Source organism: Mustela putorius, unplaced genomic scaffold, assembly GCF_011764305.1.
Source record: "Mustela putorius furo isolate JIRA1106 unplaced genomic scaffold, ASM1176430v1.1 tig00003858_pilon_pilon_pilon, whole genome shotgun sequence".
Taxonomy (NCBI): Eukaryota; Metazoa; Chordata; class Mammalia; order Carnivora; family Mustelidae; genus Mustela; species Mustela putorius.
The window spans coordinates 39617250-39638373 of NW_025422010.1; the positions used below are offsets into that span (position 1 = coordinate 39617250).

Sequence of the window (21124 nt, forward strand, 5' to 3'; positions counted from 1 at the left end):
TTGTTTTGTTTTTTTCTTTAAGTTTTATTTATCTAAGTAACCTCTACACCCCAGATCGTAAGTCCCACTCTTCTGATTGAGCCAGGCAGGCACTCCAACTGTCAACTATTTTAAAACAGTCTCCAGCACATGTAGCTCTTTCATAGTGGAAACTAAAGGATAAGGTAAGACTGCTGCAGCTCATATTGCTAGGGTAAAAGTAAAAATTTTAGGGCGCCTGGGTGGCTCAGTGGGTTAAGCCGCTGCCTTTGGCTCAGGTCATGATCTCAGGGTCCTGGGATCGAGTCCTGCATTGGGCTCTCTGCTCAGCAGGAAACCTGCTTCCCTCTCTCTCTCTCTCTCTGCCTGCCTCTCCATCTACTTGTGATTTCTGTCAAATAAATAAATAAAATTTTTAAAAAAGATTAAAAAAATAAAAAATGAAATAAAAATTTTAAGTCAATGCACTCCTTGTGGAAGAAACAAGTATCTGCTATCCAAAAAAACAAGTTTCAGGTATTTTTTCAAGACAAGTGGTTCGAGTCAGAAATAAAAATATAAGAAAAGGGGGGAAAAAAAAACCCAGCCTGGTTCTGGACGGTTGTACTTCTCATCTAGGAAAAGATACCAAGGAGAGCAGAGAGACCCGCGAGGCGGCAAGCTCACGATCTTGGAGCCTTGGACCAGCCTTGCCCAAGGACTCAGAGACCCACAGTCCTAGGAAAAACTACAACTCCCAGAAATCCCGGGCCCAGAAGGGGGAGGAACCAACGGCGTGTGGGCGGGGCCTTCAGGGCGAGCTGTGAACTTCTCCCGCGAGGAACTCCTCGAGAAGTGGCGGGAGCGGCGGCTATGGAAGCACAGGAAGAGAAAGAGGCGCAGGTGATGGGGCGGGATCGGGGATTTATGGCCTTCTGGAGACGGCATCTTTAACACACTCTCCCCGTCCGCGGATTTCCTAAGCGCACCTTGTTTACTTTTTTCCTCCCCCTACTCTGCCGGTCCATCTTTAGACCCTAGTTCACGATCTGCTTAGACCCCCGGGAAAGGGCGTTTCCCTTCCTTTCCCGGGCTCTCCTTCCTTGGACTCAGTCTTGGAGAGCGGTTGAGGAGCCCCTGAGGTGCCTCTCAGCAGACTGGAGTGGGACTTGCGAATCCAAACCCACTTTTCAGCGAAGCTTCACCGTTCACCGCGGCTTCCTAGCAGGATTTTCACACCTGACCTGCTTCCTTATTCTGCATCCCTACTCTCGGTGCCTCTGGGTACCGCAGGGCTTTGGGCGTGTTGAGAGCAACTCTTTTTTCAAACTTTGAGCGTATAATAATGTTTTGGCACCTTCATACTGAGCTTAAAATCATCCGAGTGATGCAAATTACTATCCTTATATTGCTTTGTAGCTTTAGGAAAGGGTGGATCGTTTTCTGATTTTGTTCATTGGGCTTGCTCACTTTTTCCTGACATCTGGTATCTATCTCCGTACAGACAATTATAATGCGAAGTCAGTGCGTTGCCAGAGTATTTCCAGAGAACGTTTTGTTTGCTTCTCATCATTTCTTTCTCGTATTTGCTTCATGCTATTACAACAAACAAGGCTTTATTTTTATTTTAATGGTTAGGTTGCTGCATGGTTGAAAAAAATATTTGGAGATCACTCCATTCCACAGTATGAGGTGAATGCTCGGACCACGGAGATTTTACATCACCTTTCAGAGCGCAACAGGGTTCGGGACAGGGATGTCTCCTTGGTAATAGAGGACTTGAAACAGAAAGCAAGTGAATATGAATCCGAAGGTGAGATTAATTACAGAATTTTGAATGAGATAACTCGAGGTAACTACATTTTATAACACTTAAAGAATACAAAATTAATTTAGTATAGACTGTTTTTTGTTTTGCTTTGGCTCCCACTCCGTTATTATAGCAACTTAATAAGCCATTATTTCATTATAATGTAAATTTTACTAGTACTCTGATACCAAATAGTAACCCCAAAAACATGTGTCTAAAATTGGGCTGATATACAGGCTTTTGGTTTTTCACTTACATATCTTCTTGATCTGTTTCCCGTCTCCATGCTTTAGTTTTTTTTGTTTTTTGTTTTTTTTAAAGATTTTATTTATTTATTTGACAGAGAGAGATTACAAGTAGGCAGAGAGAGAGAGGGGGGGGGGAAGCAGGCTCCCTGCCGAGCAGAGAGCCCGATGCGGGACTCGATCCCAGGACTCTGAGATCATGACCTGAGCTGAAGGCAGCGGCTTAACCCACTGAGCCACCCAGGCGCCCTCCATGCTTTAGTTTAATGAGCCATCAGGACATGCGAGGTGGCAGCCATGAACTGCTGTGAAAAAATCATGTCATCACTATGTGTTCATGGGATTGCACTAGAATTTTTTGCTATGCATAGGTGTCTTGAGAAAGTGCATTCAAGACACTTGTTGTTTTTGTAATACAAACTACACACAAAGGAATTGACAAAAACCTTTCTATGCGTTGGAATATACAAAAGAGGAAAAAAGTGAGACCTATAGTTGCCCTGTATTTAATGTGTGTGGCCTGTGCTACATGCAATGTTTTGAATATAGTACAGTTTGTGTTGTAATTCTACTGCATATGGGCTTTTTTTTCCAATTTTCTTTTAAAAATTAATATACAGTAAAATTGACTTTTTGTTTTAGTTCACTTTTAGCATATAATATTTCTACGATGCAGCAATATTTTATATAAATGTTATTTTATGCAATTGCTTTTATTTTTTTTATTTTTATTTTTTTAAAGATTTTATTTATTTATTTGACAGAGAGAAATCACAAGTAGATGGAGAGGCAGGCAGAGAGAGAGAGAGGGAAGCAGGCTCTCTGCTGAGCAGAGAGCCCGATGCGGGACTCGATCCCAGGACTCTGAGATCATGACCTGAGCTGAAGGCAGCGGCTTAACCCACTGAGCCACCCAGGCGCCCTGCAATTGCTTTTAAGTTTTGTTTATTTATTTGACAAATCACAAGTGGGCAGAGAGGCAGGCGGGGTGGGGGGAGCAGGCTCCCTGCTGAGCAGAGAGCCCCATGTGGGTCTCCATCCCAGGACCTGAGATCATGACCTGAGCCAAAGGCAGAGACTTAACCCACTGAGCCACCCAGGCGCCCTGTAATTGCTTTTTAAATCAAGAGAAAAAATATGCATGTATGCTCTTTACAATTCTGTAGCCACCTTTCCTGATAGTCATTGTTTTTTATGTATACATTTGAATTATTGTTTGGTGTCACACAGAAATTCCTTTAGAATTTCTTCTAAGTCAGGCCTGCTAACAACAAATTCTCTGCTTTTGTCTAGCTGGGAGTCTTTCCTTTGCATTCACTTTTGAAAGATAGTTTTGCTAAATGTAGGATTCCTCATTGATAGTTTTTCTCTTGAACACTTTGAATATATTACCCCATTGCTTTCTGGCCTCCATTGTTTCTGCTGAGAAGTCAACTATTAATCTTATTGGGGTTTTCTTGTAAATAACAAATCCTTTTTCTTTTGCTGTTCTCAAGATTGTCTCCTTATTTTTTCCTCCAACATTTTTATTTTGATATGTTTATTTGTGGATCTTTTTGCATTTATTCCACTTGGATTTGTTGAGTTGTTGAGTTTTTTTGTTGAGTTATTTCTTGGATGTATAGATTATTGTTTTTCAACAAATATGGTAAGTTTTTAGGCATTATTTTTTTGACTGTTCTTTTCCTGTTTCTTTCTTCTGGACTCCCATTGTACCTATGTTGGTGTTCCTCATTTTTCTGAGGTGCTCTCTCTCTCTCTCTCTTTTTTTTTTTTTTTTAACTTTTTTCCTCTCTGTTCTTCAGCTTCCATAGTTTCTATTGCTTTAATTTTACGTTCACTTATGTATTCTGCTACTTGAAATCAATTGTTCATTTTCTTTAGTCAACTTCTCAGTTTAGTCATTGTATTCTTTGACTCTAGAATTTCCATTTAATTTTTTTTTTTTTAGCAATTTCTGTTTCTTCTTGATATTCTCTATTTGATGCAACATTGTCCTCATACCTTTTGTTACTTCTTTCCTCTTGGTTTCCTTGAGGAACTTGTTCGCTTGTTCGCATGGCTATTTTGAAGTCTTTTCTGATAAATCCAATATATGATCATTCTGACAGGCAATTTCTTTTGCTTGCTTTTACCATGGGTCATGCTTTCTTGTTTTGCATTCCTATGTATTTTTTATAGAAACAGGACATATCAGATAATGTATTGTAGCAACTCTAAGTATAAATCTCCCAACACCCCGGCCCCTCAAACCTTGTTGTTGGTGTTTTCTTATTTGTTTAATGACTGGCTGATTGTTTCTAATGAAGTTTGTTTACCCCTTGATGGTGTTAAGCCTGTGATGTTGGTCCTCAGGAAGGCACAGACTTAAGTACCCCATAGTCACTGTGGGGTGTCAGTGGTTTTGGAAGGACTGTCTTCCTCTTTTTCATGGACCATATCTAACTGCGAAGTTCTGCTAATTGACAGCCCATTATTGTGTCCAATAATGCTGTGGGACATAAGCTACAAGCTAATACAATCAAATTCTGGCACCCTTAAAGGTATCAGAAGGCAGTGTTTGATATTTGCTGTGACCTAAGACTGGTTCCTCGAAAATATCTTATTCTCTGATTCTCCTGCACAAAGTAACTAGCCTACAGTTTAACCTGTGTCTTGACTCTTCTCCCATTGCTTTTTTTTTTTTTTAAGATTTATTTATTTATTTGACAGACAGAGATCACAAGTAGGCAGAGAGGCAGACAGAGAGAGAGGAGGAAGCAGGCTCCCTGCTGAGCAGAGAGCCTGATGTGGGGCTCCATCCCAGGACCCTGAGACCATGACCCGAGCCGAAGGCAGAGGCTTAACCCACTGAGCCACCCAGGCGCCCCTCCCATTGCTTTTTACTATAACTTCCACAGTTCCTGAGAGTCTCTTTAGGCTTGTACTTCTCCAGGCTCTGTTGCAAATGAATTCAGCTCCTTCGTGAAGATACTGGGAATTATGTCTTCTATGTCTTGCTTCTTCCTCTGCCCAAAAATCTCTGAGCCACAATCTGGAGTTGGAGGTAGAGACGAAAGCAAACTTTTCTCTGAGTGGCGCTGCGAGGGTAGATGCTGAGTGCTTGGTGGACAGGGAGTACAGCAGCCTTACGTCCTCTTGACTTTCCTTTCCTGGTGTGGAATCACTACCTCATGAGCTGGTAAAAGGGTCCGTGGGGTAGGGTAGAAGCTCACCCAAGGCAGCGCTTCCATTTCGAAAACAGTGGCTGAGTGGCGGAAGAGCCCACACCTTTGAGCCACATTCACCTAGGACTCAGTCTTAGCAACAGATAGCTGATGGGCAGGATGAGGAACACTGAAATTCAGTTCCTCCTGGACAGAAAGCCCTCTGGCTGGAAGCAGGGGGCATGGGAGATCCCTGTGTTCTTAACTACAATAGTCTGGAGTGGAGTCTCCACCTCACTGCGCTGGGAGGGAAAAAGAGGGGGTGGGCTTGGTTTAAATACCACAACTCTCACCTTCCTCACGGAATTTTCATGGATTTTCTAGAATAGATGTTTCTTTATTTGCTGTTTGTCCTTAGAACCATTTTCCCAGGCTTTAAATCGTGTTTTGCTTCTGGTTTTTGTTGTTGTTGTTGTTTTTACGTAGTTGGGTTTCTTGTTTTGTTTTTTACAATTTTCGTCTGTTTCATGGTGGGGGCTGGTATGTAGCTCTCATTGCCCTGTTAGGCTAGAAGTCTTAATCCTGGTCTACTGATTTTTGACAAGGGTAACAAGACAGTTCAGTGGAGGAGGATATAGGCTTTTCAAAGAAGTGCTGGGATAACTGGATAGTCACATGTATAAGAATGAAATTGGACCCTGCTTAATTAATTAATTAATTCTATGCAAGAATTAATTCCAAATGAATTAAAAATCTAAGCATGAGACCTGAACCTAAAACTCAGAAGACAACATCAGTGTATATCTTTATGACCTTGAATTTAGCAATGGTTTCTTAACTATCATTCCCCTAAACACAAGCAACAAAAGAAAAAGTAAATAAATTGGACATCAGCAAAGTTAAAAACTTTTGTTCTCAAAGGACACCATCAAGTAAATGAAAAGACAGCCCACAGAATGGGAGAAAACGGGGCGCCTGAGTGGCTCAGTGGGTTAAAGCCTCTGCCTTCAGCTCAGGTCATGATCCCAGGGCCCTGGGATCGAGCCCCACATCGGGCTCTCTGCTTCCCTTCCTCTCTCTGCCTGCCTCTCTGTCTACTTGTAATCTCTGTCTGTCAAATAAATAAATAAAATCTTTAAAAAAAAAAAAAAGAATGGGGAAAACATTTTCAAGTCATATCTGATAAGGGTTTGTGTTTATAACATATAAAGAACTCCTACAACTCAATAATAAAGAGATAAATAACCAATTTAAAAGAATGGGAATGTGAATATACATTTCTCCCAAACAGTTATAAAAATGGCCAAGAAGCCAGCATTATTAGACATCAGGGAATTGCAAATAAAAACCACAATTCCATTTCATACCTACAAGGAGGTCTATAGTCAAAAAGACCTTGGGTTATCATTTTATTGATCATTACTAAGTTCTGTGAGTGACTTTGATACAAAAAATCATCATCATCATCATCATCTTAGTAATAACTGTTGGTGAAAATATGGAGAAATTGAAGGTGGGATTATAAAATCATATGGTTGCTTTGGAAAACAATCTGGTAATTCCTCAAATGGTTAAACATAGTTACCATATGACTAGCAGTTCTACTCCTAGGTATATTCCCAAACATTAAATGAGTAAAGACAGAATGTAGGTTAGTGGTTGCTAGGGCTTCATGGGTTAGGGAATTGGAATACGATGATTAAGAAATGTGGGGTATGTTTGGGGGTGATGAAAATGCTCTAAATTGTATTGGTGGGTGTACAACACTATGAATATACTAAAAGTCATCAAATTGTATACTTTAGGTGGGTGGATTATATGATATGTGAAAAGATTTCAGTAAAGCTATTAAAAATTAAAATAAAAGAAACATCTTAGTCACCATAGAACTCTCCTATCTTTTCAGCCAAGCATCTTCAGAGCCTTCTCATGGAGAGTGTGAATTTTTCCCCTGCCAATCTGTCTAGTACTGGTTCTAGGTACCTGAATGCATTGGCTGACAGTGCAGTGGCCCTTGAAATAAAGGATACTTCACTAGCTAGGTAATTCTTGTGACAATTTTAATTTCTGTAATCATATACTTTAATGTCTTGACTTAAGGATTTTTTTGTTTCTCTGGGTAATTCTGTAGAAGAAATTAACAATAAATACAAAAACATTGAATTTACTTAATTTCTCCTTATCATCGCCAGTGAACATGTTTAATTAATTCAGATAAACCTGGTGTTGTTTACATTTTCTTCTTCTAAGATTAGGTTTGTGAAGGTTGGTACACATGTATATTTGGAATATTTGGTATATTTGGAAAGGGATGAGTTATCGCTTACATTGCTCCCTGTGAACAATAAGAAAAGCAGTAGGCTAAATTATCTGATTGAGCATAGTGAATTTTGGTCATGTTTCCTATACTGGGTAGAGTAGGTTGAGGACCTTTATTCTTTGTGATAGGCATCCCACCTATATAATGATGTTCTTTCCAACAACCCTAGTAGGAAGCTGAAGCTCAGGAGAGGTGTGTTAAATAACTTGTCCAAGCTGATAAATGGCAGAACTGGGATTCCAACCCAGCTTGACACCAGAGTCTGTATGATTACCATTGCTGGCCATGTCTTGGCTAGGACGACCACTCTAAATTGTAATCAGAGAGCTGTCTAGCTATTCTACTTAATTGCCCGTATGAGGACTTGGAATTAATATATATGCTCAGAGAGTAGTGTTTCAAGTTTAAGAATATGAGGCTGTATTACAGCAGAAATTTAAACTTAAGTCAATTCAGCAGACACCAAATACCAGTTCTATGCTAGGCATATAAATATAGCCATACACACGCACGCGTATAGACAGATGGATAGATATAGATAGATGTGTATACACACACATACACACACAGGCACTGGGGAAGCATAGGCTAATAACTGTCAGCAAGGACAGCCTCTGCTCATGGTCAAATAAGGGAGATGGGTATGTAAAACTATAGCATAGTTTGACATCTGTGACAATACAAGAATGTACCAGCTGTAGCTAAGTAGCACAGAGAAAGGGGTACTGAGTTCTAGAATGGGAGTAAATCTTATTTGAGTTTTGAAAGACAAATGGAAGTTCGCCTGAAGAAAGGTTTTTCAGGCAATGGGAACAGCATATTTAAAAAAAATGCATAGAGAAAAAAATGCATGGAGGTATGAAAAAGTGTGATGACAGAAAAATCCACATAGAGATAAAGTCATCGTTAGAAATGAGGAATAATTGTCATTATTGTTCTTAATGTCCATTTATGTGATCAGATTCTTTTTTTTTTTTTTTTAGTTTTATCCCTGCAGTGAATGACTTGACCTCTGATCTTTTCCGTACCAAATCCAAAAATGAAGAAATCAAGCTTGAACTGGCAAAACTTGAAAAAAATCTAACTGCAACTTTAGTGTTAGAAAAATGTCTACGAGAGTAAGTAATTGAGTTGGAAGCTGTGACAATGTTTATTATAAAAACCGTGACAGGGTATTATCAGATTTAGTTTGGGCGGCAGATATGATTTAAAACAACATTAGGAACTGGGGTCCATAAATGGGTTTTCTAAGTAAAAAATGACTTGGATGTAGATAGGAGTTGGTTGGATACAGACTTTCACCTTTTACTTCATACAATTTTTTACCCCTTTTACAAATGGCCTAGTTTTTGTTTGTTTTGAGATTTATTTACTTGAGACTGAGAGAGTATCAGCGAGAGTGGGACAGAGGGAGAGGGAGAAAGAATCTTAAGGAGACACCCCACTGAGCACGGAGCCCATGCAGGACTTGAACCATCCATCCAGAGATCACGACCTGAGCGGAAGTGAAAGGTCGGATGCTTAACTGACTACACCACCCAGGTGCCCCAACAAATAGCCTAGGTTTTATAATTTGGGGAATTTTACATGATTTTTTTTTTTTTAACTTATAAGCTATGGTGCAACATAAAGTCACACTATAATTTGTTGCCCATTCTTATTAGACCTCTGGCATCCCTCCTTTTTTTTTTTTTTTTTTAAATATTTATTTATTTATTTATTTATTTATTTTAGAGAGAGAGAGAATGTGTGTGTATGCGTGTGCAAGTAGGGGCTAGGGGCAGGGAGAGTTACAAGAGAGAATCTCAAGCAGACTCCCCACTGAGCACAGAGCCTGTCTCAGGACTTGATCTCACAACCCTAAGATCATGACCCCAGCCAAAATCAAGAGTCAAACACCCCTAGAGCTCTGATATCCCTTTTGATGCTCTGGACCTTCTTTAGGTCCCTGTTGCCCCAGAGATTAGATGTATCATGTCACATTTAGGAAAGAGGACTTTGGGACCTCCATAATTCAAGTTGGCTTGGATATATTAAATCATTTCTTCAAACAGCAGGTTTACTTTCTCCAAGAATAATTGGCCAGATTATTCTTAAAATTACTTAGTATTCCTTGAGAAAAATTCCAGGTGGCAGCATGGCGGAGATGACCTGGAAGAAAAAATGGTAGCTAGTCTGCAATATAAAGTATATGGTAGAGGGGTTCCTGGGTGGCTCAGTCGTTAAGCGCCTGCCTTCAGCTCAAGTTGTGATCCCAGGGTCCTGGGATCGAGCCCCACATTGGGCTCCGTGCTCAGGGGGAAGCCTACTTCTCCCTCTCATTCCGCCACTCCCCCTGCTTATGTTCCTTCTCTTACTGTCTGTCAAGTAAATAAATAAAGTATACAGTAGAAAATCTAGCAAGTGTATTACCACCTTTTGGCTAATCCAGAGTCAAATCCCAAAAGTAGTAGCTTCTTTTTTATAATTCCACTGAAGAGAAGAGAATGTTTTCAACCTTACTTTTTAAGGGATCTAAAGAAGGCTGAGTTTCATCTGTCTACGGAAAGGGCCAAAGTTGACAGTCGTCTTCAGAACATGGACTTCCTCAAAGCAAAGTCGGAGGAGTTCAGATTTGGAATCAGAACTGCAGAGGTTTGTATGAAGGACTAAATATATTTAGTTCTTTTTTTTTTTTTTTTTAATTTTACTTATGCATTTGAGAGAGAGAGAGCATGAGAAGGGGGAAGGTCAGAGGGAGAAGCAGACTTCTGCTGAGTTCAGAGCCCAATGGGAAGCTCAATTTTGGGACCCTGGGATCATGACCTGAGCTGAAGGCAGATGCTTAACTGACTGAGCCACCCAGGTTCCCCTATTTAATTCTTTTCAAACTTCTTGTTGACCTTCACCCTCACATCTAGGCAATATTATTCCTACCTTTTCCAGATAAAGGAACTATGGAGAAGTTGGGTAACTTGCCCAAAGTCACATAGCTGCTTAGCCACGTATCCAGATTCAAGTGCAGACAGCCAGGCCCCGGAGCCCAGACTCTTGGCAGTGCACCCATCTTGTGGCAGCTCTGCGACTGAAATGATCCACACGCTGCATAAAAGTGCTTAGATGCATGTGTGGTTTTCCATCTATGACTTGTCGCTTCTTGTTACTGTGTTGTATGTTGAAAACATGATGGTCACTTTCAAAATACTGTTTTTTTTGTTTGTTTGTTTGTTTTAAAGATTTTATTTATTTATTTGACAGACAGAGATCACAAGTAGGCAGAGAGGCAGGCAGAGAGAGAGGAAGGGAAGCAGGCTCCCTGCTCAGCAGAGAGCCTGATTTGGAACTCGATCCCATGACCCTGGGATCATGACCTGAGCCAAAGGCAGAGGCTTTAACCCACTGAGCCACCCAGTCACCCCTCAAAACATTGTTTTTAACCGAACTCCCTTTCTTGGAATTATAGGAACAACTTTCATCCAGAGGCATGGATGCTTCTCTGTCTCATCAGTCCCTAGTAGCACTTTCAGAGGTGAGCTCATTGTAACCCAATTTAGCTCTCTTTAAAATCTTAGTGCACAATCTACTTTTTCATTTGTTTCTTGGTACAGAGCTTTGTTCACTATTAACCTGTTTTTCTTCACTTCTGTAGTTTACGTTCACCAGCATTTATACCTTTATTCCTTGGTTAGCTGTAACTATCCTCACATTTATTTGGTTTCCTTTACATATTACTATATGCTAGAAACTCTTTGCTAGAGTTGGTTATATGTTATTGATTTGTTTATAAAATATATTTATTGAGGGATTATATACTAACCATCTAGGTTCTCTTCTTCTCTTTCCATTTACAGTAAAAGTAAAATGGCAGGCCTGAAAACTCCTATAGGATGCAATCCTAGGTTTTTAGGTTGTGTAAGTGTCTTGTTTATTTTTGTGGGAAGAGGGAGAAAGAGGAGGTTTTATTTTGTTATTATTCTTTTATTCTTTTTTTTAAGATTTATTTATTTGTCAGAGAGAGGGGGAGAAAGAGAGAGCATGAACAGGGGGAGCAGCAGGCAGAGGGAGAAGCAGCTTCCCTCTGAGCAAGGAGCCTGATGTGGGACTCAATCCCAGGACCCTGGGATCACGACCTGATCCAAAGGCAGACGATTAACGGACTGAGCCACCCACGTATCCCAATTATTATTTTATTCTTATGATTTTTTACACTTTGATTGACAATTCATCAGTACATATTTGAGACCCTAACTGCTCCCTTACATTATGATTCCTGTTCTCCTAGACAGCATACTTAGATCCTATTCTCTTTTTTTAAAGATTGTATTGATTTGAGGGAGAGAGAGCGGGACCAGTACAGAGAGAGAGAGAGAGAGAAGGACAAGCAGAGTGCACTGAGTGCGGAGCCTGGTGTGGGCTCCATCCCAGGACCCCGAGATCATGACCTGAGCCAAAACTAAGAGTTAACGCTTATCCAGTTGAGCCACCCAGGTGCCCCTATTCTCTTATTTTTTTTTCCTATTCTCTCTCTCTCTTTTTTTCTTTTTAAGATTATTTATGTATTTATTTGGCAGACAGAGATCACAAGCAGGCAGAGAGGCAGGCAGAGAAAGAGGAAGGGAAGCAGGCTCCCCGCTGAGCAGAGAGCCCAACTCGGGGTTCTATCCCAGGACCCCGGCACCATGACACAAGCCAAAGGCAGAGGCTTTAAACCACTGAGCCACCCAGGTGCCCCTTCTATTCTCTTTTTTAAAAGATTCTATTTTTAAGTAGTCCCTACATCCAATGTAGAACTTGAACTTACAACCCTGAAATAAAGAGTCATGTGCTCCTTGGACCAAACCAGCCAGACACCCCACTTAAATCCTATTCTTAGTAAATGGGAGTATAACTTTTCTCTTTTAAGCATCTTATAAGGATTGATTCCATTGGAAGTAAGTTTGTTGTTCATATATCTTTGAACCTCATTTGGCCTATAGGTACAATTTGATACATTATTTAAAATAACTTAATGTTAATGCTTTATTATATTCTATTTCAGAAATGAGTGGTGTTTAGTTGCATTACGAATATCTCTATCACTCTGTAACTCTTGTGTTTTTTCCACCCCCAGAAATTGGCAGAACTAAAACGACAGACTATACCTTTGAAGAAAAAATTAGAGTCCTATTTGGATTTAATGCCGGTAATTATTTTTATGAATTTTTTAAAAAGCAATCTCCAACTTTCCCCAAAGGTACTAAATGATCATGAAAATACTAGGTCCATGTTTAAGGATTTAAAGTCTGCTAAATTTCAGTATCGTATGTAAACTGGATACACTTCTGTAAAGTTTTTGCCTTTTGAAAAAGACTGTTGCACTTTTTCTCCTTGAGTTCTGGGTGATGCAATATAACGTCTTCTTGTTTTATTTTTCTTTAAAAGAACCCGTCCCTTGCTCAGGTGAAAATTGAAGAAGCAAAGCGGGAGTTAGTAAGTAGTTCCATTTTTCTTCTTCTGATTTTTTAAAAAGAAAGAAAAAAACTGCTGATAGAACTAAAGCTCCCTTCATCCTTCTTTTTTCCTTCCGACTCAGAGGTAAACGACAGTTCCAAAGTTGCTATGTGGCATTACCATGCTTTTTTAATTTATTTTTTTAAAGATTTTCTTAATTTATTTGACAGAGAGAGAGATCATAGTAGGCAGAGAAGCAGCAGAGAGAGAGGGGGAAGCAGCTACCCGCCGAGCAGAGAGCCTGATGTGGAGCTCAATCCCAGGACCCTGAGATCATGACCTGAGCCAAAGGCAGAGGCTTACACCACTGAGCCACCCAGGCGCCCCATTACCATGCTTTTTTTAAAAAAATTTTTTTGGTTTTTTTTTTTTGAGTCAGCTCAGCACCCAATGTGGGCCTTGAACTCATGACCCTGAGATTAATAGTCACATGAGCCAGCCACATGGTCTACCATGTATTTTTTAAATACTTTTTTGGATATGTATATATATTTCTTTCCATAAAAAATACATAGTAATTTTTTATCTCTTTTAAATTTTTTCATAGATTTTCCTGGCTGGAAAAGGGGGTGTCGAGAGACATAGAATATCCTAGGCAAAAGAATTAACAAAGGTATAAGAGTTAAAAAAAAAAAAAATGGAGGACTTGTCTAAGCTTTGGCAAGTGATGCAGTCCAGCTGCTTAGGGGTATACAAGGATGGTAGGGCTAAAGAAGATCGATTGGTTTATGATATAAAGGATGTTAAATATAAAGATTTTGAACTTGCGGGACGCCTGGGTGGCTCAGTTGGTTGGATGACTGCCTTCGGCTCAGGTCATGATCCTGGAGTCCCGGGATCGAGTCCCGCATCGGGCTCCCAGCTCCATGGGGAGTCTGCTTCTCTCTCTGGCCTTCTCCTCGCTCAGGCTCTCTCTCGCTGTCTCTCTCTCAAATAAATAAATACAATCTTAAAAAAAAAAAAAAAAAAAAAAAAAAGATTTTGAACTTGGAGGCTCTAAGGGAGCACTGAACATTGCTATGTATTTCTTTATTTTCTAAGCTAAAGAGAAATGTGATCAAAGCTATGTGGGTTTTGGTTTTTGTTTTTTTAAGATTTATTTATTTATTTATTTATTTGTCGGGGAGAGAGAGATACAGTAAGAGAGGAAACATAAGCAGGGGGAGTTGGAGAGGGAGCCCGATGCAGGGCTTTGATCCCAAGGACCCAGGATCCTCATGACTTGAGCCGAAGGCAGACGCTTAATGACTGAGCCATTCAGGTGCCCAAAGCCATGCTTTTTGATTAGGACAGTTCTTTAGAAAGATTATTCTGGGGGAAAAAAGAAATATTATTCTGGAATCAGTGTATAAGTGTAGACTGGAGGAGAGAGAGAGAAAATTGCAGAAACTGGTTGGCCTCTTTTGACTGGGGAGAAGTAATGAGAAAGTGGCAATGAGAGTAGGAAAGAGGTGATGTGAGAGAAGTTGTGGAAGTACTTTGCTTAAACAGGAGATGTCAGAAAAATGGGTCCATGTATCTTTTTTTTTTCTTTTTAAAGATTTTATTTATTTATTTGACAGACAGATCACAAGCAGGCAGTGAGGCAGGCAGAGAGAGAGGAGGAGGCAGGCTCCCCACAAGCAGAGAGCCCAATGTGGGGCTCGATCCCAGGACCCTGGGATCATGACCTGAGCTGAAGGCAGAGGCTTTAACCCCCTGAGCCACCCAGACGCCCCGGGTCCGTGTATCTTCATACTGATACAGTGACTCATCTTTCTCAAGAGTTTTTCCCCTCGAGGTGTTTATTAGAATCAGGAGTCTGAAAACTTTCAGGGGTATGGAGAAGAATGCAGAGATATAAAAGCAAAAAATGTCTAAAAGCATATTTAATATTTATAATGGTATTTACAAAAAAATGTTTTTTTAAGATTTACTTATTTATTTTAGAGAGAGAGCATGACAGTCGGGAGAGGGAGTGTTTTTTTTGTTTTGTTTTGTTTTTTTTATTTATTTAACAGACAGAGATCACAAGTAGGCAGAGAGGCAGGCAGAGGGGGGGGGGGAAGCAGGCTCCCTGCTGAGCAGAGAGCTTGATGTGGGGCTCGATCCTAGGACCTTGGGATCATGACCTGAGCCGAAGGCAGAGGTTTCAACCCACTGAGCCACCCAGGAGCCCCTGAGAGGGAGTCTTATGCAGACTCCATGCTGATCATGGAACCCAATGTGGGGCTTGATCCAACAAGTCTGAGATCACGACCTGAGTCAAAATCAAGAGTCAGACAACATAACTGACTGTGCCACCCAGGCACCCTTGAAATTCTGTTTTAATGTTTTTCTTTTTCGCTTCCCTTACTTTAAATTACACTAGGAATTCGAGCACCTGTTTTATGTTCTTATTTATAGAATTTATGGTATTTCTTTCTTCCTGTAGGATACCATTGAAGCTGAACTTACAAAGAAAGTAGACATGATGGAACTGTGACCAGAGTCAAGTAAGCTTCGTCTTCCCTCAAAGAATACTTTGACTAGGACTTGAAAGAATGTATTCTCTTCGCCTTCTTTAATAAGTCAATTCCTGTGTTCTTAGATGAGATAATAACGTCACTGTTGATGAACAGTGGTTTTTGGTTATATATTGCATTTCTGTGCCCAAATACATAGTTTTCATATTAAAAAGCATTGTGGGTTCTCTATGTTGCTGGCAGTTAAGTGTCCCTCGCTAGGTCTCTTTGGTGAACATTACGACATTTGTCATGTCGGCTCATGAGGTTAGTTACTGAAGAGAAGAGTTCTGCAACTCAGTTATGTTTCTCCCACTCCTCCCTCCAGGGTTCTGCTGTCAGTTCCTTCTGATCAGCTCACCTGCCTACCTCCAAATGTTAATATATGCAGGAATTTAGTTTATGAAAGGGGTGACCTTTTAAATCAGTAGCGGAGAAATGGATAATTCAACACATGGTGCTAGATCTTTACTTCACACCTTATGTCAGGATAATCCCAAAGATCAAAGATTTAAATGTTAAGACAAAAAAAAAAAAAGATAGTGAGAGGAACCATGAAGAAGCTTTAATGTTTTGACTCTTAAATAATCATAGAGTCAGTAAAATGGGTCCCCAACCCAGGAGCCATAAATGAAATGATAGAAATATTTGAAAATTTGGAAATATTAAAAATTCCCATGTAGTAAAATCTTTAAGAAGTAAAAATCAAAGGACTTCACAAATGTGGTGTAGGGAAATTCACTATGTGCACTGTGTTTCACCATGTTCACTATGTTCCTTTTTGTACTTTTTTTTTCCTTTTTGTACTTTTGAAAATTTTGAACCATGTGATTAAGGAGCAATCAGTTAAAAAAAAAAGCTATTAGTTTTGCTTCATTTTGTTTTTTTGCCATCGGCTTTTTAAAGATTATCTAAATGGCCTTAAAAATTTCCCTCTCAGGGCGCCTGGGTGGCTCAGTGGATTAAAGCCTCTGCCTTGGCTCAGGTCATGATCCCAGGGTGTTGGGATCGAGCCCCGCATTGGGCTCTCCACTCAGTGGGGAGCCTGCTTCCTCCTCTCTCTCTGCCTGCCTCTCTGCCTACTTGTGATCTTCTCTCTCTGTCAAATAAATAAATAAAATCTTTAAAAAATTTTTAAAATTAAAAAAATTTTTTAAATTAAAAAAAAATTTTCCTCTCCTTTCCCACAAATATATGGAGATACAAAATCAAGAGACATTTATATTTCACTTTTTGAAAATTGTCCATACCATTTAGCTGTTTAGGTATTACAATTTGGTCTTTAGCTTAACAGTATATAGAAGCTCCTTGTGTATTAGCTAAATTGATCTTTTGTGATTTGCACTGTAAATATTTTTTCAAGCTTGTCATTTGTCTTTGGACTTAATTCCAGTATTTTTGGTAAGGCAGCTTCTTGGGTTGATTGTGGAAATGACCACAGTAATTCCTCTTGTCCCTGTATACTCATCCTTTATATTGTGATTTTGCCACTTCTCCTATCAAGAGACAAAGTCTGGGGGTGCCTGGGTGGCTCAGTGGGTTAAGCGTCTGCCTTCGGCTCATGTCATGATCTCCAGGTCCTGGGATCAAGCCCTACATCGGGCTCCCAACTCAGTGGGGAGCCTGCTTTTCCCTTTCCCTCTGCCTCTCCCCCTGCTTGTGGTCTCTCTGTCTCTCTCTCAAATGAATAAAAAAAAAAAAAAAAAAGGAAACTATAGTCTTCAGACATTGAATAACAAAGGAGCACAGGACATTAATTCATAAGAGAAAAAAAAACAAGATGAGCCCTCTGACTGCCCCAGCTTACTGCATGAAGACAGATAAACTGGACTTTATGAAAATGAAAAACTTTTGTGTTTCAAAAGACACCATTAAGGAAATGTATAGGGGGTGCCCAGCTGGCTCCGTAGATGGAGCATGCAACTCTTGATCTCGCAATTGTAAGTTCCAGCCCCACCTTGGGTGTAGAGATTACTTTAAAATAAAATCTTGAGGCACCTGGGTGGCTCAGTGGGTTAAGCCACTGCCTTCGGCTCAGGTCATGATCTCAGGGTCCTGGGATGGAGCCCCACATCGGGCTTTCTGATCAGCAGGGAGCCTGCTTCCCGCTCCCCCTCTGCCTGCCTCTCTGCCTGCTTGTGATCTCTTTCTCTCTCTCTCTGTCAAATAAAAAAAATAAAATAAAATCTTAAAAAGAATGAATAGATAATCCGCAGAATGGGGGTAAATACTTGCAAATCACATATCTAATAAGGGACTTATATCCAGAATCTGTAAAAATTCTTCCAACTTAATAAAAGGCAAACAACCCAATTAACAAATGAGTAAGGGATTTGAATAGACATTTCTCCAGTGAAAATGTACAGATGCCCAAATAAGCAATGAAAAGATGCTTGACATCATTAGTTATCAGGGAAATGAAAATCGAAACCACAATGAAATGCTATCTCATCCTCACTAAGGTGGCTAAAATAAAAAAGAAATCGTAACAAGTGCTGGTGAAAATGTGGACAAATTGGAATCCTCATACACTAGTGGTAGGAATAAAATGGTACAGTTGTTTCAAAAACCAGTTTGTCAAGGTCTCAAGTAATTAATAGAAAGTTACTTTATGACCCAACAGTTCAACTCCCAGGTATGTACCCAAGAGAAATGAAAACACACATCCATACAAGAACTTACATATGAATATTTACATTAGGATTATTCAGATGCCCACCACCAGATGAGTGGACAAACAAAATGGGGTATATCCCTACAATGGAGTAGTACTCTTCCACAAAAAGGAGGGAACTACTGATCCATACTGCACCATGGATGAACCCTGTAATCATTATGCTAAGTGAAAGAAGCCAGTGGGAAGACCATATGTTACAGGATTCCATTCACATGAACTTCCAGAAATATACAGAGACAGAAAGCAAATTGATGCTGCTAAGGGCTGGGAGGTTGAGAGATATGGAGTGATAGCTAAACAGTACAGAGTTCCTCTTAAGGTAATGGTTGCACGTGTCTGAATATATCAAAAGCCAGTGAATTATATACTTCATTTTCTTTTTTAAGTGAGCTCCACACCCAGTGTGGAGGCATTCAGTGTGGGGCTTGAACTCATGACCCTGAGATCAATACTGAGCTGTTATCAAGAGTAGGACGCTTAACCAACTGAGCCACCCAAGCACCCCAAATTATATACTTGAAATGGGTGAACTGTATGGTAAATAAAGCTGTTGGAAGGAAAGGTATGCAGATTAAAAAAGACATACAGCTGTTTCTATTTGCAGATGAAGTTAGTGACGTGAGCATCCCTCCCTGGAAGTGAATGTGGGGTGTGGGCAAGCAAATACAGAATTAAACCTTTTGTTCTAATTCCATTTCTAGGTCTCTAACCTGCATATTTTCTGGAAACATCAAATATACCCATATGGATATGGCTTGGGGGGTAGTGTGTGAGAAGGAGCCTCCGTTTTGTTGTTTTGTTTTTTGTCTCTAATTCTGACTCTTGGACTGCATATTTATCTGTAGAGAACCACTGCTTTACTCCAAAATCGTAGTGCATTGATCTCTTAAGTACAGAGACATTCTTAGGTAATCACAGCAAAATGGTCAAATTCAGGAAATTTAACATTGATAAAATATTAATACCTAATATATAGTCCCTACTCAGATTTCTCCAGTTGTCTGAATAATGTGCTTCATGGGTGGGGGCATGGGTGAAATAGATACAGCGGACTAAAAAGATACAAACTTCCAGTTATGAAATAAGTAAGCCACAGAGGTGGAAAGTGCAGCATAAGGAATATAGTCAATAAGATTGTAAAAATGTTGGGATGCCTGGGTGGCTCAGTCAGTTAAATGTCTGCCTTCGGCTCAGGTCATGATTCCAGGGTCCTGGGATCGAGTCCTGCGTCAGGCTCCTTACTCATTGGGGAGTCTGCTTGTCCCTCTCCCTCTGCCTCTACCCTCTGCTTGCGCTCTCTCTCTTTTTCTGTCTCTCTCACTCTGTACATCTCAAATAAATAAATAAAATCTTTTTAAAAATTTAAAAAAAAAAAGATTGTAAAAATGTTGTTTGGTGACAGATGATGACTGACTGCACTTACCGTGGTGAGCATTGAGTAATGTATAGAATTGTTGAATCATTATGTTGTGCACCTGAAATTAATAGAACACTATATTTTTTTTCTTTTTTAAAAAATTTTTATTTATTTTTAAAATTTCTTTTCAGTGTTCCAGAATTTATTGTTTATGCATTGCTCCATGCAATACGTGCCCTCCATAATACCCACCACTAGGCTCACCCAACCCCCCACCCTCCTGCCCTCCAAAACCCTCAGATTGTTTTTCAGAGTCCACGGTCTCTCATGGTTCGTCTCCCCCTCCAATTTCCCCCAACTCCCTTCTCCACTATATGTTACCTATGCTTCGGTTTTTAAAAATGTGGGCTGCTCAGGGCACCTGGCTGGCTCAGTTCATGGAGTATATGATTCTTGATCTCGGGGTTGTAACTTTAAGCCCCACACTGGATGTAAAAATGTGGGATGCCCAGGTGGATTAAAGGTTTATATATAAAAAAATATATATAATGTTCTTCCTGACAATTGTTTTTCCAATCCAGGACCATATTGTGCATCGCTGTCTCTATCTGAAGTCAGCTTTTAATACCTGCTTTTGACCATTTTGCTTTTACTGTTTCATTAGACCCCCATTTCTAGACCAATGAAACATTGCCCCTCCACATCCAGCTGTCTGAGCAAGTCCAGCCAGGATGACCCAAACCCAGGGACCCTGCATGTTGAGATCCAAGCCCTGAAGAATCCCTTTGATTTGCCCCATGTTCTGTCCTGTGTGGGAAGGGCAGATTTGCCTTGGCCTCTACTAAATTAAGAAGTTGTGACGTAGGCAGGGGCTCGAGTTTCCAGCAGAAGGGGATTAGCTATTACAGCTTCCGCTACTTGGGAGACTTGCGAAGCTCGATATTGAGTGAGAAGTGTAGCATGAATGAAAAGATGTTCATCAAAATGTGTCTGAAGCTATTTTGGGAGTAGACTGAGGATTATATGTGTGGATGTCCTTGGAGCCTGTTTGGTTGCCAGGGGATCTTTTTCTTGTGATTGATCACGGGAGCACGTGACAGCTGGCGCGCCACAGCCTGGCTAGGACCCCGTGCCTACATGTCCCAGCTTTGATGAGACACCACTCAAGGAGGCCACTCTGCCAGCTATATTTAGTACCGTGATGCACGCATGTCCTTCTGACCTTAGCTTCCTCTCACGTCGTACAGATGTATATTTTTAGGTTTATCTTACAGCACCCAGCTCTCACATTTACAGTTTTCTTTGGATTCTGCAGCAGCGGTCGTGGGCTGACAGCCTGCCTCCACTGCGTGGGGAAAAAGAATTGCTCTCTCTGCCTTCTCAGGATCCGGATTTCTACAGCATGTTCAGACGCTGAGCATGAAATCTCGTTCTTCTGTGTCCTGGAAATGTGACCTTAAGGACGTCATGTAAACTCTCAGGTGTCCTAAGGGTATAACAGGTGCTCTCCCTCACTTGCCACTCATTCCGCTCATTCACCTGCTCAGCAACAAGCTTTATCAGATACTGTGTGTTAGGTTTTGGGGCCTCAAAGATCAGTAAGAACTTCCCCCCTCAGAGAAGCAGTTTATAAATTTCACAGATCATCAGCCTGGAAGG

General features: G+C 40.4%; 1 protein-coding gene across 4 annotated transcripts; it reads left to right on the plus strand.

Moving 5' to 3' along the window:
• Positions 1-737: 737 nt before the first annotated feature.
• HAUS1 (HAUS augmin like complex subunit 1) lies at positions 738-19681 on the plus strand. Of its 4 annotated transcripts, none has more exons than XM_045065587.1 (10): positions 738-861; positions 1597-1810; positions 7066-7201; positions 8463-8597; positions 9990-10113; positions 10922-10987; positions 12569-12640; positions 12880-12927; positions 15362-15422; positions 19657-19681. In XM_045065587.1, the coding sequence occupies exons 1-9, from the start codon at positions 832-834 to the stop codon at positions 15410-15412; spliced, it is 876 nt and encodes a 291-aa protein (XP_044921522.1). In that variant the 5' UTR covers positions 738-831; the 3' UTR covers positions 15413-15422; positions 19657-19681. The 4 variants fall into 4 exon arrangements, with proteins under 4 accessions (XP_044921522.1, XP_044921521.1, XP_004752278.1 ...); XM_045065586.1 differs by lacking the exon at positions 19657-19681 and adding an exon at positions 18810-19281; XM_004752221.3 differs by lacking the exon at positions 19657-19681 and having other exon boundaries at positions 15362-15606.
• Positions 19682-21124: the final 1443 nt, after the last annotated feature.

Coding starts and splice junctions, on each gene's coding strand:
- HAUS1 (XM_045065587.1), top strand. CDS start 832: ATGGAAGCACAGGAAGAGAAAGAGGCGCAG. Junction 8,598..9,989: donor TTAGAAAAATGTCTACGAGA/GTAAGTAATTGA, acceptor TTACTTTTTAAG/GGATCTAAAGAAGGCTGAGT. Junction 12,928..15,361: donor AAGAAGCAAAGCGGGAGTTA/GTAAGTAGTTCC, acceptor TTCTTCCTGTAG/GATACCATTGAAGCTGAACT.